We start from the raw sequence: 14,045 nt of genomic DNA, 5'->3' as shown, positions 1-14,045 counted from the left end.
TTTTCTTTCTTTCTTCTATTTTCATTCCTTTCTATGAACGAACTGACCTTGTTTATTTAGCATTTTACCATTTCACTTTTGAGAAATGTTTTTTTAATATTAAAATTCATTATAATTATAAATATTTTGATTTTTCCATTAAATCACAATTATTAATTTATCATTTTTTTTATATATTGTTAATAGCTTTTATTAAATTATTCGTCATTTCCTAAATAAAACGTAGACAATACTTAAATTATCCTCAACAGATGGCGACTGATTAATGTAAATACTAGAGAATCGTTATGCTCTAGAAAGACAAAAACTATTGATATTTATATGTAATAAATAATTTATTAACGTCTATAACATATTAAAATTTAATTGATGTTTTAAAGTAAAACTATTATTATAATAATTATTATTTTTAAATTAAATATTTGCTATATTTAAAAGTTAAATTGCTCTTAACTTTCTAAAGTGAAATTGATTTCAGTATACACTATTAATAGTTAATTATTTATTAGTAATGAAGCGATCGTTCAGTAGAAAGGTGAAATATTATATTTGATTCTTTGTAAATTAAAAAACAAAAAAAAAATTCATAAATATTTAATTATGTGTTTAGGATCAAACACGAACGAATTTCAGAAAGTGCTTAGAATATAATGAAGTTGATTCAAGGTGAAACATAAATTTACATATTGCTGCATTTATTAATGACAGTAACTGATAAGTTGAGAAAGTAATTAAGTATCTTGGAATAAAATAAATGTTGCGTCACGTTATCTGATAATATCAATGAATAGGTAGAGTCTATACTGCTAATGTTTAATAAATGTGGGTTAAGCTTGTTAAGTGAGTCACAAACCATTAAAGAATGCGGATATAAAGCCTAGGATGTGTTCTGTTATCCACAGCAAAATGAAGTTAAATTGCTTATTATTTTTTTTTTAACTCTTAGAATTATTTCCTATAGAAAATTAGATTTTTATAAAATTTTATAATTTATCATTATTTATTTTTTTTTAATTAACACCACTTATTTATTGAGTGTTTTTATCATTTTTAATCACCAAGGTTATTCTATATTCACAGTAGAATGTAGATTTATTCTCTCTTGTTTTTTTATTTGTAAAATTTTAATATAGAATTACTTCCACTTTGACTTTACTCTAGGAACGATTAATGCCGATTTTCATTATTTTTTTCCGTTGTTATTTGATAGTATTATAAGAAAAACAGTATTAAAGATACTTTTCTAGTTCTTAGATTTTTATAATTGCAATTTCTATCAGCAAACGAAAAAAGACGTAGGTTGAGACAAAGACGTTGCTAAGATGTCTTAAAAGATGATCCACTTTTAATATTTAATAAGCAAAAAATTGTTTTAAATACAAAAAGTTAAATCATTAAATCATTTTTAAAAATCCAATAAACAAAACTTAATGATTCTAAATTATTAAAAGCTTATTTAAAAATTAATTTTTTAGTTGGTTAATTATAATATATATATTCTTTTCACGGTTAATGTTACCTATGGTTCCAAGATGGCGGCTCGTCCCTGATTCCAGCAAGGAAACAGTGGGGACGCAGTTCTAACCTAACCTAACCTAACCTATTTTAATAATTTTGTTGGTAATAATTATGGTAATTTATTAGAATACGTTAAGTTAGGTTAAAAACGTGAGTTCCCACTGTTTCCCTTCTATTTGCTGAAATCAGAGACGAGCCGCCATCTTGAAACCATAGGTAACATTAACCCTTTTCACTATACTGAACAAGATGATTTATTTATTTCAGATTTCCGAATAAGAAGAAAATGTTGTAATATATAATACTGAAATTAATACTTAACTGTAACTTTAATTTATTTCTTACGTATCTATATCAGTAGTTCTTAACTTCTATCAGTGTTCTGAAATACTACAACAATATGTTTTCCCTGTGAATTACGCTACGTATAGGCTCATTTTCCAGGAATAAATTTAACTCTAATGGTGTACGAGTTAAAAGCTTAAAATACTACTTTATATAATTGAATTTTCAGAATATAGGATTAATTGAAATTTATTTTATTTCGTCTCAAAAGTTAATTTTGTTTTCTAACTCTCTGTAAGAATAATTAAATTACATAAAATATTTAAATACTACTCTCGTAAGTGTTTATAGGGCCTTTTATTTTCTAATAAGGACCGTTTCATTTAATAGGATAGGATTGTATAATGGGACGTATCTAGACTCTTCGATTACCAATTATGGAATTTCCAGTTTTGTAATGAGTTAGAATTTACATTTAAAGGATCTTGAGATAGTTACGTACGATGCCATTTTAATATATTAAGTAGGGAAGATAGTTAATGAAACATCAAAATATTTCAGAATACAGTAGAGCGTCGATAAGTGGAACCAATTGGGGACTGAAATCAAAACGTATTATAAACTGATATACGATTTTATAAAACAAATAAATAAAATTGACTGTAGAATCTGAAGAAATATTTTTGAGAAAGGATAAATGAGTATAATCTGTATACAAAAATGAATATACAAATTATATCTGAACAAGAGACTGCCTATTTTAAAAACAATGTTTTTGAATTTCTTTTGTTAAAAATACGGTTTTAATTAAGGCCATTTAGAGTTTAGAAAACAGACCTAGAAAAAATGAAGTCGTCTCTATCAATCAGGATTATAAAAATGTCGTGATTTGTCAAAATTTATTCCATTTTATAACGCTGAAAGATAGTAAAAATATTATTAGGACAGACTTAATTTTTATAAACTGAACGGGATAGGCGGATAATATTGTAAAAGACTTCAAATATTTAAATATATACGAATAGTTTTGATTTTTGTATTTGTTGTAAGCTAAGAATAATAATATAATATTTCATGTTAAGAATAATTTTCCACTTAAAATCAAAGTTTCTAAGTATAGATACGAGCTTAAATTTAAATATAATCAAAAACAAATCGTATATTTATGAATAAGATTTTGTGTTTGAAGAAAAGTGCATTAATTTTTTTTTTTTTTCTGAGAGAAAAAGATTTTTATATATCAGACTTGCCATATTGCAGCAAAGAAGCTTATTGCAATTATTCTAGATATTTAATATCTAGAATAATTTTTAAATCAATAAGCAATTCTGTAGATAATTTTTTAAATGTCAGTTATTGTGTATTTTTAAATATAAATATTCAAAAAAATACATAATAATGATTGAAATTTAGTTATATAAAGTTTAAATAATTTCATTTATTCGTATGAAAAAGAAATTCGATCAATTTAGATTTTTTTTTTTTAATTTTTTTCTTCACGTAATTTGATATTTGATGAGCAAATCTTAAAGAATAAATAATGTCATACTGTTATGGATGCGAGTTTCGTAGTACGAAGTTATAGTTTATTTCTAATTTACATAATTTTTAATTAAATAATATTTTTGAACAAATATATATATATAATATATATATATATATTCAGTAATAATTCGAAAACTGAAAAACACTGAATTTATTTAGTTGCAAAACAATTGTTTAAATAATGTACTGTATATGCAAATTTCATTAGTTGAGATCTTATTTAAATGAAGGTTACTTTCAGCTTATTGAAGGATATTTTGTAAATAGTGGATCTATTAATAAAAGTTTTTGATTTCTTTTTTAAACTTTTTTATAAACTAGTAAATTTTTGGGAATTTTGTAGAATAAATAATTACTAGTTTATTCTACAAAAAATTCCTAAACTAGTAAATATTTAGGAATTTTGTAGAATAAACTAGTAAATTTTTGGGAATTTTTTGAGAAATAAGTACATTAATATTGCTAAAATCGCAGTTATTTTGAATTTTAACAGAGAAATGAAAAGATTAATAGCAAGAAAAATTGAAAAATAAATAATATAGATTTTATTTATAGTGTGTTTCAAGCATAGCCAAAAATTTTTGCACGTGGGCTACATTCTGATTTGAAAAGCCAAGAATTAAATATAGAAAAATTTCGGTCTAGGTGCACTAATTCTTACGTCCACGACCTATTTAAACAGTAAATAAAATTATAAATAAACAATAAAAGTAAAAATAATGGATAAAAGTTTTTTTTTTGCGAGAATAAACGGAAAACAAATCAAAACAAATAATCTTTTTTTCTATTTGAAATTTTTATCTTTCAGTACTTTTCAATTTACATGTAAATTCTCATATGTACTCACTCACTACCCGATTTCATGTATAAATGAAGTTTATTTTATTGAAGAAAGGAAAAGTCTAGCAACGAGTTGCATAACTTTTCCGGCTGGAAAACGCGAAGGATCAAATTTATGTATACATAACAGCTTGGAAAGTAAAAGTTAATGAAGATATAATAATTATTATTTTATTCAGTAATAATTCTAATTTACGTAAAATAAACTTGTTGGAATTAAATTGAATTTAATTTAATGAAATAATTGAATTTTTTAATATCTGATTTCATACTTTTTCATTTTCGGCTCTCCGCTCTATGGCACTAAAGAAGCATTATTATATAAAATATAATAAAGTATATATAAAATATCAATCACAAACACGCTTCTAAGTATCGTATCCTGAAGACAATGCTAATTCGCTGGAATGATGACCGGAAGTTCTTGCTATATCTGTTAAATCATAAAGAAGAAAAACGACGATGCCTATGGCTTTCAGAGGGCTCTCAAATTTGTTGTATATTTTAGTATTTAAATTATCGAATAGGTAATTATTATAAATATAATTATTCCGGTGTCTGTTAAATTTAATGGATGATCATTTTCAAAATTAAAGATCTATATAGGGACTAAGCCTTGGGCCTCCAAATGTCAAAGGCCCACAAAAATTGAATTATTATCATAAATTTTTAATACTTTTTCATTAACAATGAGCACTTATCGTATAGTAAAAAATAGTGAATAGGTTAGGTTAGAGTAAGTTTGGTAAAAATGGTGAAAATTGGGCCCCATTGGACTTCAATAAGCCCTAGGCTCCGAAAAACCTGGTAGGGCCCCATTATGGTTCATCAAGTTTGAACTATTATTTTAAGCAACTCCATTTTTTGTTTTTTTCTCCAAAAATGACTAAGCTATCAGCTAGAGTCTGGGTAATAGTTTAATCATTTCTTTGAAAAAAGATTTAGTCAAAACAATAGACTAAACTGAGTGGGCCATAATTGGGCCCCCTATCTTACCTCCGATCAACAACGTGTCAAAAGAAAGTTTCTTTGCTTTCGGTCTTGTCCATTGAAAGAGATATTGCAGAGATAGTGTTGCAGAACTAGACTTTTTCTCTGTAATTGATGAATTCAACACTGCTAAAAGCAAGAGATCAGTTTTATGGGTGAATTTCTGTATACCTATTGAATTTTCCAATTCATTGTAAAACTATTGTACACGTTTTATTATTTTATTGTGGGTTTACCTTCTGTTTCTATTTTGTATTTAAAACGTTCATATTGTTATCGACCTAAATAAATCTACCCTCTAACTCCATGGCTCCTTTCGTGGATCTCAAAAATAATTTTTTTTGAGTAGGGCCTCGCAAATCATACATTCATTTTGGAATATTGTTTTAAACATTTAAAAATTGAGTTGTCCTTATTTTAAAGAAATTTATATAGGCTATATATTATTTAATTTCAGTCATTTGAATTAAAATATTTATTATGTTAAGCAATTTCTCAGTATGCAAAGTATGCAAACAGCTGTAATTTTGTTAGAGTTAACTAACACAAAAATTAATTATGAAATTCACATTAATTATTTTTATTGTAATTAAATATTTTTGGTAAGAAATGCTATTGAAAATTTTAATAAAAAATTTAATAACTAACAGAATTATCACTTATGAGGCATTCAAAGATTTTAAAAGGTGTTTTATTTATAATAACTTCACATAAAAATTTATTACCTCACTCCTTTTCATGAATATTTCAAAATATATTCTCTCCTAAAATATGGATGTAGGTTTAAAAATATTTAAAAAATATAAGGAATTTAGCAAACATAATATTAAAATTATGTAAATAATAATAATAATGTTAATAATCCTGCTATATTTATCCTCATTCTAAAAATCTAACACGAACGATAAATATGTCAACAAACATGATCTATTTAAAAATCCTAGTAAGAAAGATAAATAATTAAACTAGAGTATTATGCTAAGTAGACCTATATACAAAAATAAGTTGAATACTTTTGGACAAAATATGCTACAAAAAGTATATTTGCATTTAAATATATCACCACTCTTAAACAAAATAATTAAATGAAAACTTAGTATAATATCTTCAGTTGTATACTGTATTTTATGGCTTCTTTCAATGTAGTAATAAAATTATGCAAAGTATTTACTGTATATTCATTCGTCAGTTATTAATTTAAAAAGGACTGAAATAGAAAAGTATAAAAATACTTATTCTTGGATATTTTAAACATGACGCTTCGCTTTAAAGAGCCGCAGTTTTCAATTCTTACGTGAACAATAAATAGTGTAGTCCGTCTTTATATGCATCCAGAACGAGTAAATAAGTGCATCCAACCAGTCCTAGGAAACTCTAGAAAGATTATTTTATTTACACATTAAATATATTCTAGAGAATTAATTAATATCTGCAACGTCGTACTATTACTTGTTGCATCTAATATAATGTACTGTACTGTACCTTGTCTGTTACATTATAGCAAATCAGTAATTCAGTAATGGTAATATAGTACTGTATAAAGTTTCTTTTATGCTTTAAGATATTGAAAGCTAAGCCCATAATTAGTTGTAACCCACATAAAAGAGACTTATTAGAAGTAAGCTAATGTACGGTACAGTATATTATGCCAGGGTTCGGTATTGACTCTAGGAGTCGATGAAAGTTTGAAGGGAGTCGATAAAACTTTGTAAATATAAAACATTTATTTAAAAATATTAAAAATAACACATTTTTTTTACTTTCTGATCCCTCGAGATTTTTATATTTTGGACTCAGAGGACCTTGAAACGTCGAGAAATGCAAAAAAACGGGTCTTTTTCTTGTATGTAGGCTATGGATGTAGGTTAGTGTGTGTGGGGCACGATTTTATTCATCCTCTTGTGTTTATTTTGTCGAAATTTTTTGAAATTTTGCGTGTATTTGTGTAAATAACGATGCTATTAAATTTAAGCGGTTAAAGGTCGACGGGTGGAGAGATAAAGGGGGATCAAGTGTCATAACTCGAGTAGGGTGGGACCTAACGACGATTTTACTGGTTATTTGCATTTATAAATTTTTATAAAACCCATTCTTACCCTCAAAATTAATCTTTTTGCCATTTTATAATAATTACAAATATAAATAGTTTTTTTAAGTAAAATATCATAACAGATGGCGCCACACGTAGTTTTAAATGTTGCCGGGAAAGTTAAGCAATTCGTTGTTGGATCTCTCTCTCTTTTTTTTTTGTTCTCAAATAAATAGAGATGATTCTTAAAAATTATGTAGGAAACCGTTGTATATAATTATATTTATATATAATATTGAAGGGAGAGTTTAAAGGAAAAAATTTCTTAAAAGGAGTCCGTACATGAAAAAGATTGGGAACTCCTGTTATATGCGATATACTTGTATCCACTTGTTTCATGGTTATTAGTTTAAGGCTGACAAATGGACAATTTATTATTATTTTTACATTCAACTAGATTCAGTGTTGAATTTTTTAATAAAAAGAAAATCTTTTCGTTTATATTTATTTTTTATAAATAATTTTTACTTAATTTTCACTTATATTAAAAGTAATCTTGAAAGAAAATTATGAAATATCAAAAAATACAGAAGAGTTTTAGCCGTCACTCATGCCTCATTAAAGAAATAATTAATAGTTCTGTAAAGTAATATAGTTAACATTATTTTTACTTCAATGCAAGCATTCTTCATTTTTTAAATTAAAAAAAAAAACATGAAAAATTCTTTAAAATTACAATGTTTGATACATTAATAAATTATAAATTGCATAGATTTTTTAAATCATTTTTATTCATTAATTAAGCAAATTAACAAACTCGTTAAAGCCATATCTCTATTAACTACCCAGAAAAAGTAAATGCAATTTTAATTAATTAATCTACAAAAATTTTTTCTTTAAAATGTTTAGAAACATGTTAAATTTCCTAATATACATAAATTTAATATAATTTAATTTTTTATAACTTTAAAGAGAAACTGTTAACAATATTATGATAATTTGAAACAAACTTTCCTTTTTTACATAAACTTATAATGTAGAAAATTTTTGTTAAATTTATATTAATCATTTATTAATGATGACTTTATTATTATATATAAATAGAGGATTAAATTATTTTAATATTCAATTAATATATTTTAAAAAGAGGAATCAGAAATCGAGGTTGAGTTGTTTTTAACATGTTTTTCATTGCCATCCCTAAACAGACTATGTTTATTTCACGAGGTTCTTCATCATCAACCTTTAAAAACAATCAAAAATATATGTGTATATATGTATCCATTAATATAAAATCAAATTTGAATATTAAATAACATAATTACCTCTTGAAATAAATTCATCTTTAGGCATTCCTTGTACTATAAAAGTAAAAAAAAAAAAAATTATTTTGTGTTCAACTTCAGAAAATAAATTCTTTAATTTAAAATTTTCTATAAATAACTAAAAAGAGAAATCTTTTTTACTTCAATTTCTTTTTCATTTGGTAGTACATCTGAAACAAAATCACAGAGGTAATCTATAAAACCATTCAAATCATTCAGTCCAACTTTTCTCATACAGTTTTCTTGAATGGACCAACTCTGTTATTTAAAATAATAATAATAATAATAACAACAATATAAAATTCTTTTACTTAAAAAGTATAAAAAAGAGAAACATTTAAAATGTATTTTATATTAATTTTTACCTTAGAGTTCTCGGCTAGGCAATTAACATAATGTTCTTTATAAATCTTTTCTAAATGATCATCTAAAAAATTAAAAAATATTTTTAATATTAGAAATGTAATTATTTAAAAGAAATAAATTAATTTTAAAAAATTTGTTTCATTCTATAATTTTTATAAATTAAAAATAAAATTACTTACAAAAACAAATAAAACTATTATATAATAAAAACACTTTTAAGCTAAAATATGTTTATAAAAACGTGCAAATAGATTTTAATCAAAGAATTAAATTATATTTACCACACAGAATAGGATCTGATTCACACCAAACTGAAATACATAGATGCATAAGGCAAAGAACAATGAGAATTTTCATATTTAATTGATATAATTTCTTTATGGTTACTGTTAAATCAGCTCAAAAAACTAATTTTATACTGTTATCTAATTTTTATTCTTAATTTGATACTGTAAACTTTGATATTGTAATATAAAACAAGAGAAACAGCAATAACTGTTTATAGGTTTAAAATATGATATGCCAACTTTTATTTTTATTTTTTTTAATACCATATATGGTATAATTTTAATATTGATTGTATTAAAATTTTGGAAAATATTAGAGATTTATTGATTTATTAAGTAAGTAATTTTGAAAGCAGTATAACAATAGAATAATTTAAATATCTATTTTTCAGTATTCTTAATTATGTAATAATTTAAATCTTTTTTCTAAAATAATTGCTTTTTGTATAAAAAAAATAAACTACATGTTTGATATTTTTTTAAAAAATATAATTTTTTTATATATTTAATTTTTATTTTGTAAAGATATTTAATAATTAGAAAATACTTTGTAAATTAAAAACGTTTATTTATATTAATTTAATTAAAATATAAAGAATGTTATAATAGAATTCATTTTAAAAATAATTTCATTTAATATTTTATAAATATTTGTTTGTTTTATATTCAATTATTAAACAAAGAAAAATGTTTTTATATTTTGTTTATTCGAACATTTATATTACATTATGTATTAATAATAATATATTATTCATAATAAAGTAAAAATTTCATTTGCATTATCTAATAATTAAATCAAAAAGTTTGAAATCATAAATCTTGGATGTAACAAGATAACTATTTATTTTATATTATGACAAAGTTACAAGAATTTAATTATATATATATATATATATATATGTTTCAGGTACATTATTATTTATCATATAATAACATGATATATTGTTGGTAATGTTGAATAAATTTCCATATTATATGTTCTGTATATCATGAAAATAGCATCAGCAAACTTCAAGAATTGCTGTTATTGAAGTTATAATTAATTAATTATCAAATTTTCAATTCATTCCATATCCTTTAGAGTTAGCAAAGTGCAATTGCTTTGAATTGCTTCTCCTTCTATATCTGTTAACTGAAGTAAGAAATAAAGGTATTTATATTAATTTGTTAACGTTAAAAATACTAAATTAAAAAATAATAATGTGCTTTATTTAATACTTAAATTGAAACGTTTGTCAATCATAAATGTTGAAAATAACAATATATCTATTTACTTTTACTTTACCACAAAACTTTATGAATTTAACTAAAATTTTTTAAAATACATAATATGTTTTACTATATAATATAATAGAATGTAAAGGAGATTCTTACTAGATTCTCTTCTCCAATTTTATTTAACAAACATGCTTTATACTAAGGACAAGAAAAAAAATATATGTATTAATATCTTCATAATCATATTTTGCTTAAGAATTAATATGAAAAAAAGAGATTAAGAAAGAACAATAAAATTGTTAAAATTGAGACACCTACAATTTGATTTTGTTGAGAATTTATTACATTTTGTCCGCACCAAAGTTTTATCATATTGGTATGATTACCTGCTCCTATTTCTGAACCACATTCTAACAATTTATTCATTTGCTATAATTAAACGTAAAATATATTTTTAAAATATTCATAAAATCATATATGTGGTCTACTTAAATTTAGGAAATAATTTAAGAGGATTTTAAAATTTACTGCATTATAAATTACAATTACTTACTGGATAGAAACTTGCACAACAGTTCCAAAATTGTTCTTGAATTTCTTCCGAACCATCTGTTTAAAAATTAAAATATTCTTAGAATAATTTTAATATATAGATCATTAATGTTCCATTTAAACTTTATATAACTTTTTCTTAATAATAAAAATAATATTACTTTTTAATTATTGTTTAACTTTATGAAAAGCATCAAATAATGAGAATATTAAATTTATATATTTTGATTTATATTAAAATCTTTAGACTTATTTCATATAACTAAAATACAACAATATAATTTATATTGTTATATACAGTTATATACAATATGTTATATCATAATGCATATGATAATAAAATGCTTAAAAGATTTATTTTTGTGAAACAGATATAAAATGCACATATGAATACTGACTGACAAGTAATGATTATTATATAATAAATAGATAGATTCGAAAAATGTTGCTTTTTTCTTAAAATATTCAGTAAAAATTCACTTTTAAAAATATTTGTTTTCATCTAAATCAGTTTTTAAAAGCTTAAAAACTGAATTTTTTATTAAAAATGTTTAAAATAAAATGCAGTTTATAGAAAGAAGCTATTGTTAGATGACAGTCATTATATTTAGCAATATTCATATAATTATTATATGTATAAGAATTTTATACATTTCTAAAAATAGTCAAATTTAAGTTAATTTTCAAAATTCTTTTTCAACTTTTAAGTTGAAAAAGAATTAATGAGTTAAATGTTTATGCAGTCTTCAAAATATTAATCTAGTTTTAAAAATTTTTATGTTAAATTTTACATTTCAAGAAGATTGTTTTTAAATTATTTTACATTTCTTAATTATTAAAGAAAATAAAATAATTAACTTACTACATATGTAAAAGAATTGTCCATAAGAATAACCGCTGTAAAGTATCAATAAAATGATTATTATAAATGCCGTCTTCATGATTGCTTAATAGATTGTTCTCAGATTTTCTTAAATAACTAAAGCTACTTCCTATGGGTAAAATCCCTTTTATTAAGTATTTTGTAAATGGATTTCCCAGTTTTGATAAATAAATTTTTCGGAAATTTTGAAATGTAAGTAAGTTTTGCTTATTTCTTCTTTTATACTTTTTATTTTTCCAAATGTATATTATAACAGGTCATTATTTTTATTAAAAATTTAATGTAAATATTCGCTTACACATTAATAAATGAATTAAACACTAATTTTTTAAATTTTGAAGCAATAAAGATATATAGAAATGAAAATAAAATACCGTAAATGAATAGAAACGGCTTAACGCAGTTGTTTCAAATTACTCGTAATTCTTCTAAAATAAATTGATATTTGTTGATTTTTATAATAATCTTCTACCTGAAAATGAAAATTAGTAATATTTTTTTCTTATTATTACATCATGTTTAACCAAATGTATTGTCCAGTGTGTTGTGTTCGGTCTAAATTAACTGCATACGTGCAAATTTAAGAGATAAATAATGGAAAAATCTTTAGTTTTAGAATGAACTTAATTATATTTATATATTTAAAATTAATTTATAGTGTTTATAAAATTTTGATTTTATAATAAAACTTCATAGACTTATTTTATTATTATTATATTTATATTATCATCTCTAAACAGCTAATGCCTAGAACTTTTCACTTAATTTTTAAAATTAAAATTGTAAATACTATTATTTATTTAAGTCAATGAATTATATATATATTAGAACTTTTATTTTAATTTATTACATAAAAATATATTATGAAATATTTAAATATAAAATTATACAAGACTTTATAAATTATAAATGACTTGAGAATTTGAATTAAGTTTATTATGTAAATTCGACATTTTTATATAAAAATGGGTGTATTAACGATTGTTTATGATTATTCTATATAAAATTTACTTATTAAATTGTATGCTTTTATAGTTTTATTATTTTTTAATTAATAAATCAATAGAAAGTATTGTTTTAAGTAAATATTTTGACATTATATTATTATTATTATTATATGCATTATCTATTATACTATCAAACAGTTTTATAATATTTGGAATATAGATAAATAATCCAACTCTGTAACTTAATAACATATAATTTTCCAAGAAATAATATTTATTAAATGAATTTTGTTGTTATTTTTAAAATGAATCAAATTGTTTATTATTTTTGTAATTTTAAATAAATAAAAAATATATTTTTCACCGTTTGTTTTGATATTACATCATTAAATATCGATCAAAGAAGAGTAAAATTTCATAAATTCTTTATTGTTACAAATATTTAATGAATGGATATGAAAATAATACATAATTATTTACATTAAATATCATCTCATGTAAAAATCAAAGAAAAAAAAAGTCTTCCAGTTCTATAATAAAAGTATGTAATTAAAAATTAAATAATTTTATATTTGATATTAATTATGGCTGAAATTATAGCATCTTTTATTAGTATTAAAGCTAATAGAAGCATATGTATTTGCATTAAAAGAAAAATATTTATAAATTTATTAATATATATTCTATCATTTTGATGGATTAGAGAAATTATTTAAAAAAATTCACTGCATCTACGCTAATTATGGAAAAAAAATTGTCTAATTATAGATTATAAATGACAGAAAAGTAATTAATATATAAGAATTCTCAAATGTAAATGCGCATATAAAAAGGTCTACTTTGTATGTATAAATATACATACAGGCCTATATCTGTCTTTCTAACACAAGAATTAATTAATTATAAAATTACACACGGTTCAATCTCTGTGAATAATTTTTCTAAATATTTTTAATTAACTAGATGAGATCATTGAATGCGATAATGAAGCAGACGGATGAATTTTAAACGGTGGTTTACAAAATGAGAACTATGAACTAATATTTGAGATAGCAGAAGTTTCTCTGTTGGGATTTATGGAGCTGTTGACCACTAATTAGTTTCTTGATGCACGGTTCCAAGCTTTAATTTCCCACTCGCAGATGCTGCTGAACATGCTGCAATGACTTGTCTTCAACGACCTCGTAAATAGAGCATCCAAATCTTACCAAATTATAGCTTGCTTCCTTCATTTAAAAAAGGATTACAACAATTACGATT

General features: G+C 22.7%; 2 protein-coding genes across 2 annotated transcripts; both read right to left on the bottom strand.

The window, feature by feature from the left end:
* Positions 1 to 8,336: 8,336 nt before the first annotated feature.
* LOC136989595 (uncharacterized) lies at positions 8,337 to 9,291 on the bottom strand. The gene is made up of 5 exons (XM_067287812.1): positions 9,180 to 9,291; positions 8,898 to 8,959; positions 8,674 to 8,790; positions 8,533 to 8,568; positions 8,337 to 8,450 (listed from the first exon to the last, which is right to left on the bottom strand). The coding sequence occupies exons 1-5, from the start codon at positions 9,253 to 9,255 to the stop codon at positions 8,337 to 8,339; spliced, it is 405 nt and encodes a 134-aa protein (XP_067143913.1). The 5' UTR covers positions 9,256 to 9,291.
* Positions 9,292 to 10,013: 722 nt separating this feature from the next.
* LOC136989593 (uncharacterized) lies at positions 10,014 to 11,902 on the bottom strand. The gene is made up of 5 exons (XM_067287810.1): positions 11,818 to 11,902; positions 10,957 to 11,012; positions 10,722 to 10,832; positions 10,560 to 10,601; positions 10,014 to 10,317 (listed from the first exon to the last, which is right to left on the bottom strand). Exons 1-5 carry the CDS (start codon positions 11,894 to 11,896, stop codon positions 10,249 to 10,251), a joined length of 357 nt encoding a protein of 118 aa, XP_067143911.1. The 5' UTR covers positions 11,897 to 11,902; the 3' UTR covers positions 10,014 to 10,248.
* Between the last annotated feature and the right edge of the window lie 2,143 nt (positions 11,903 to 14,045).

The sequence above is a fragment of the Centruroides vittatus genome, unplaced genomic scaffold (assembly GCF_030686945.1).
Source record: "Centruroides vittatus isolate TY-2023 unplaced genomic scaffold, ASM3068694v2 scaffold_712, whole genome shotgun sequence".
Taxonomy (NCBI): Eukaryota; Metazoa; Arthropoda; class Arachnida; order Scorpiones; family Buthidae; genus Centruroides; species Centruroides vittatus.
Note: the sequence above shows the minus strand (reverse complement) of the source record. Positions and strands in the feature narration are given on the sequence as shown.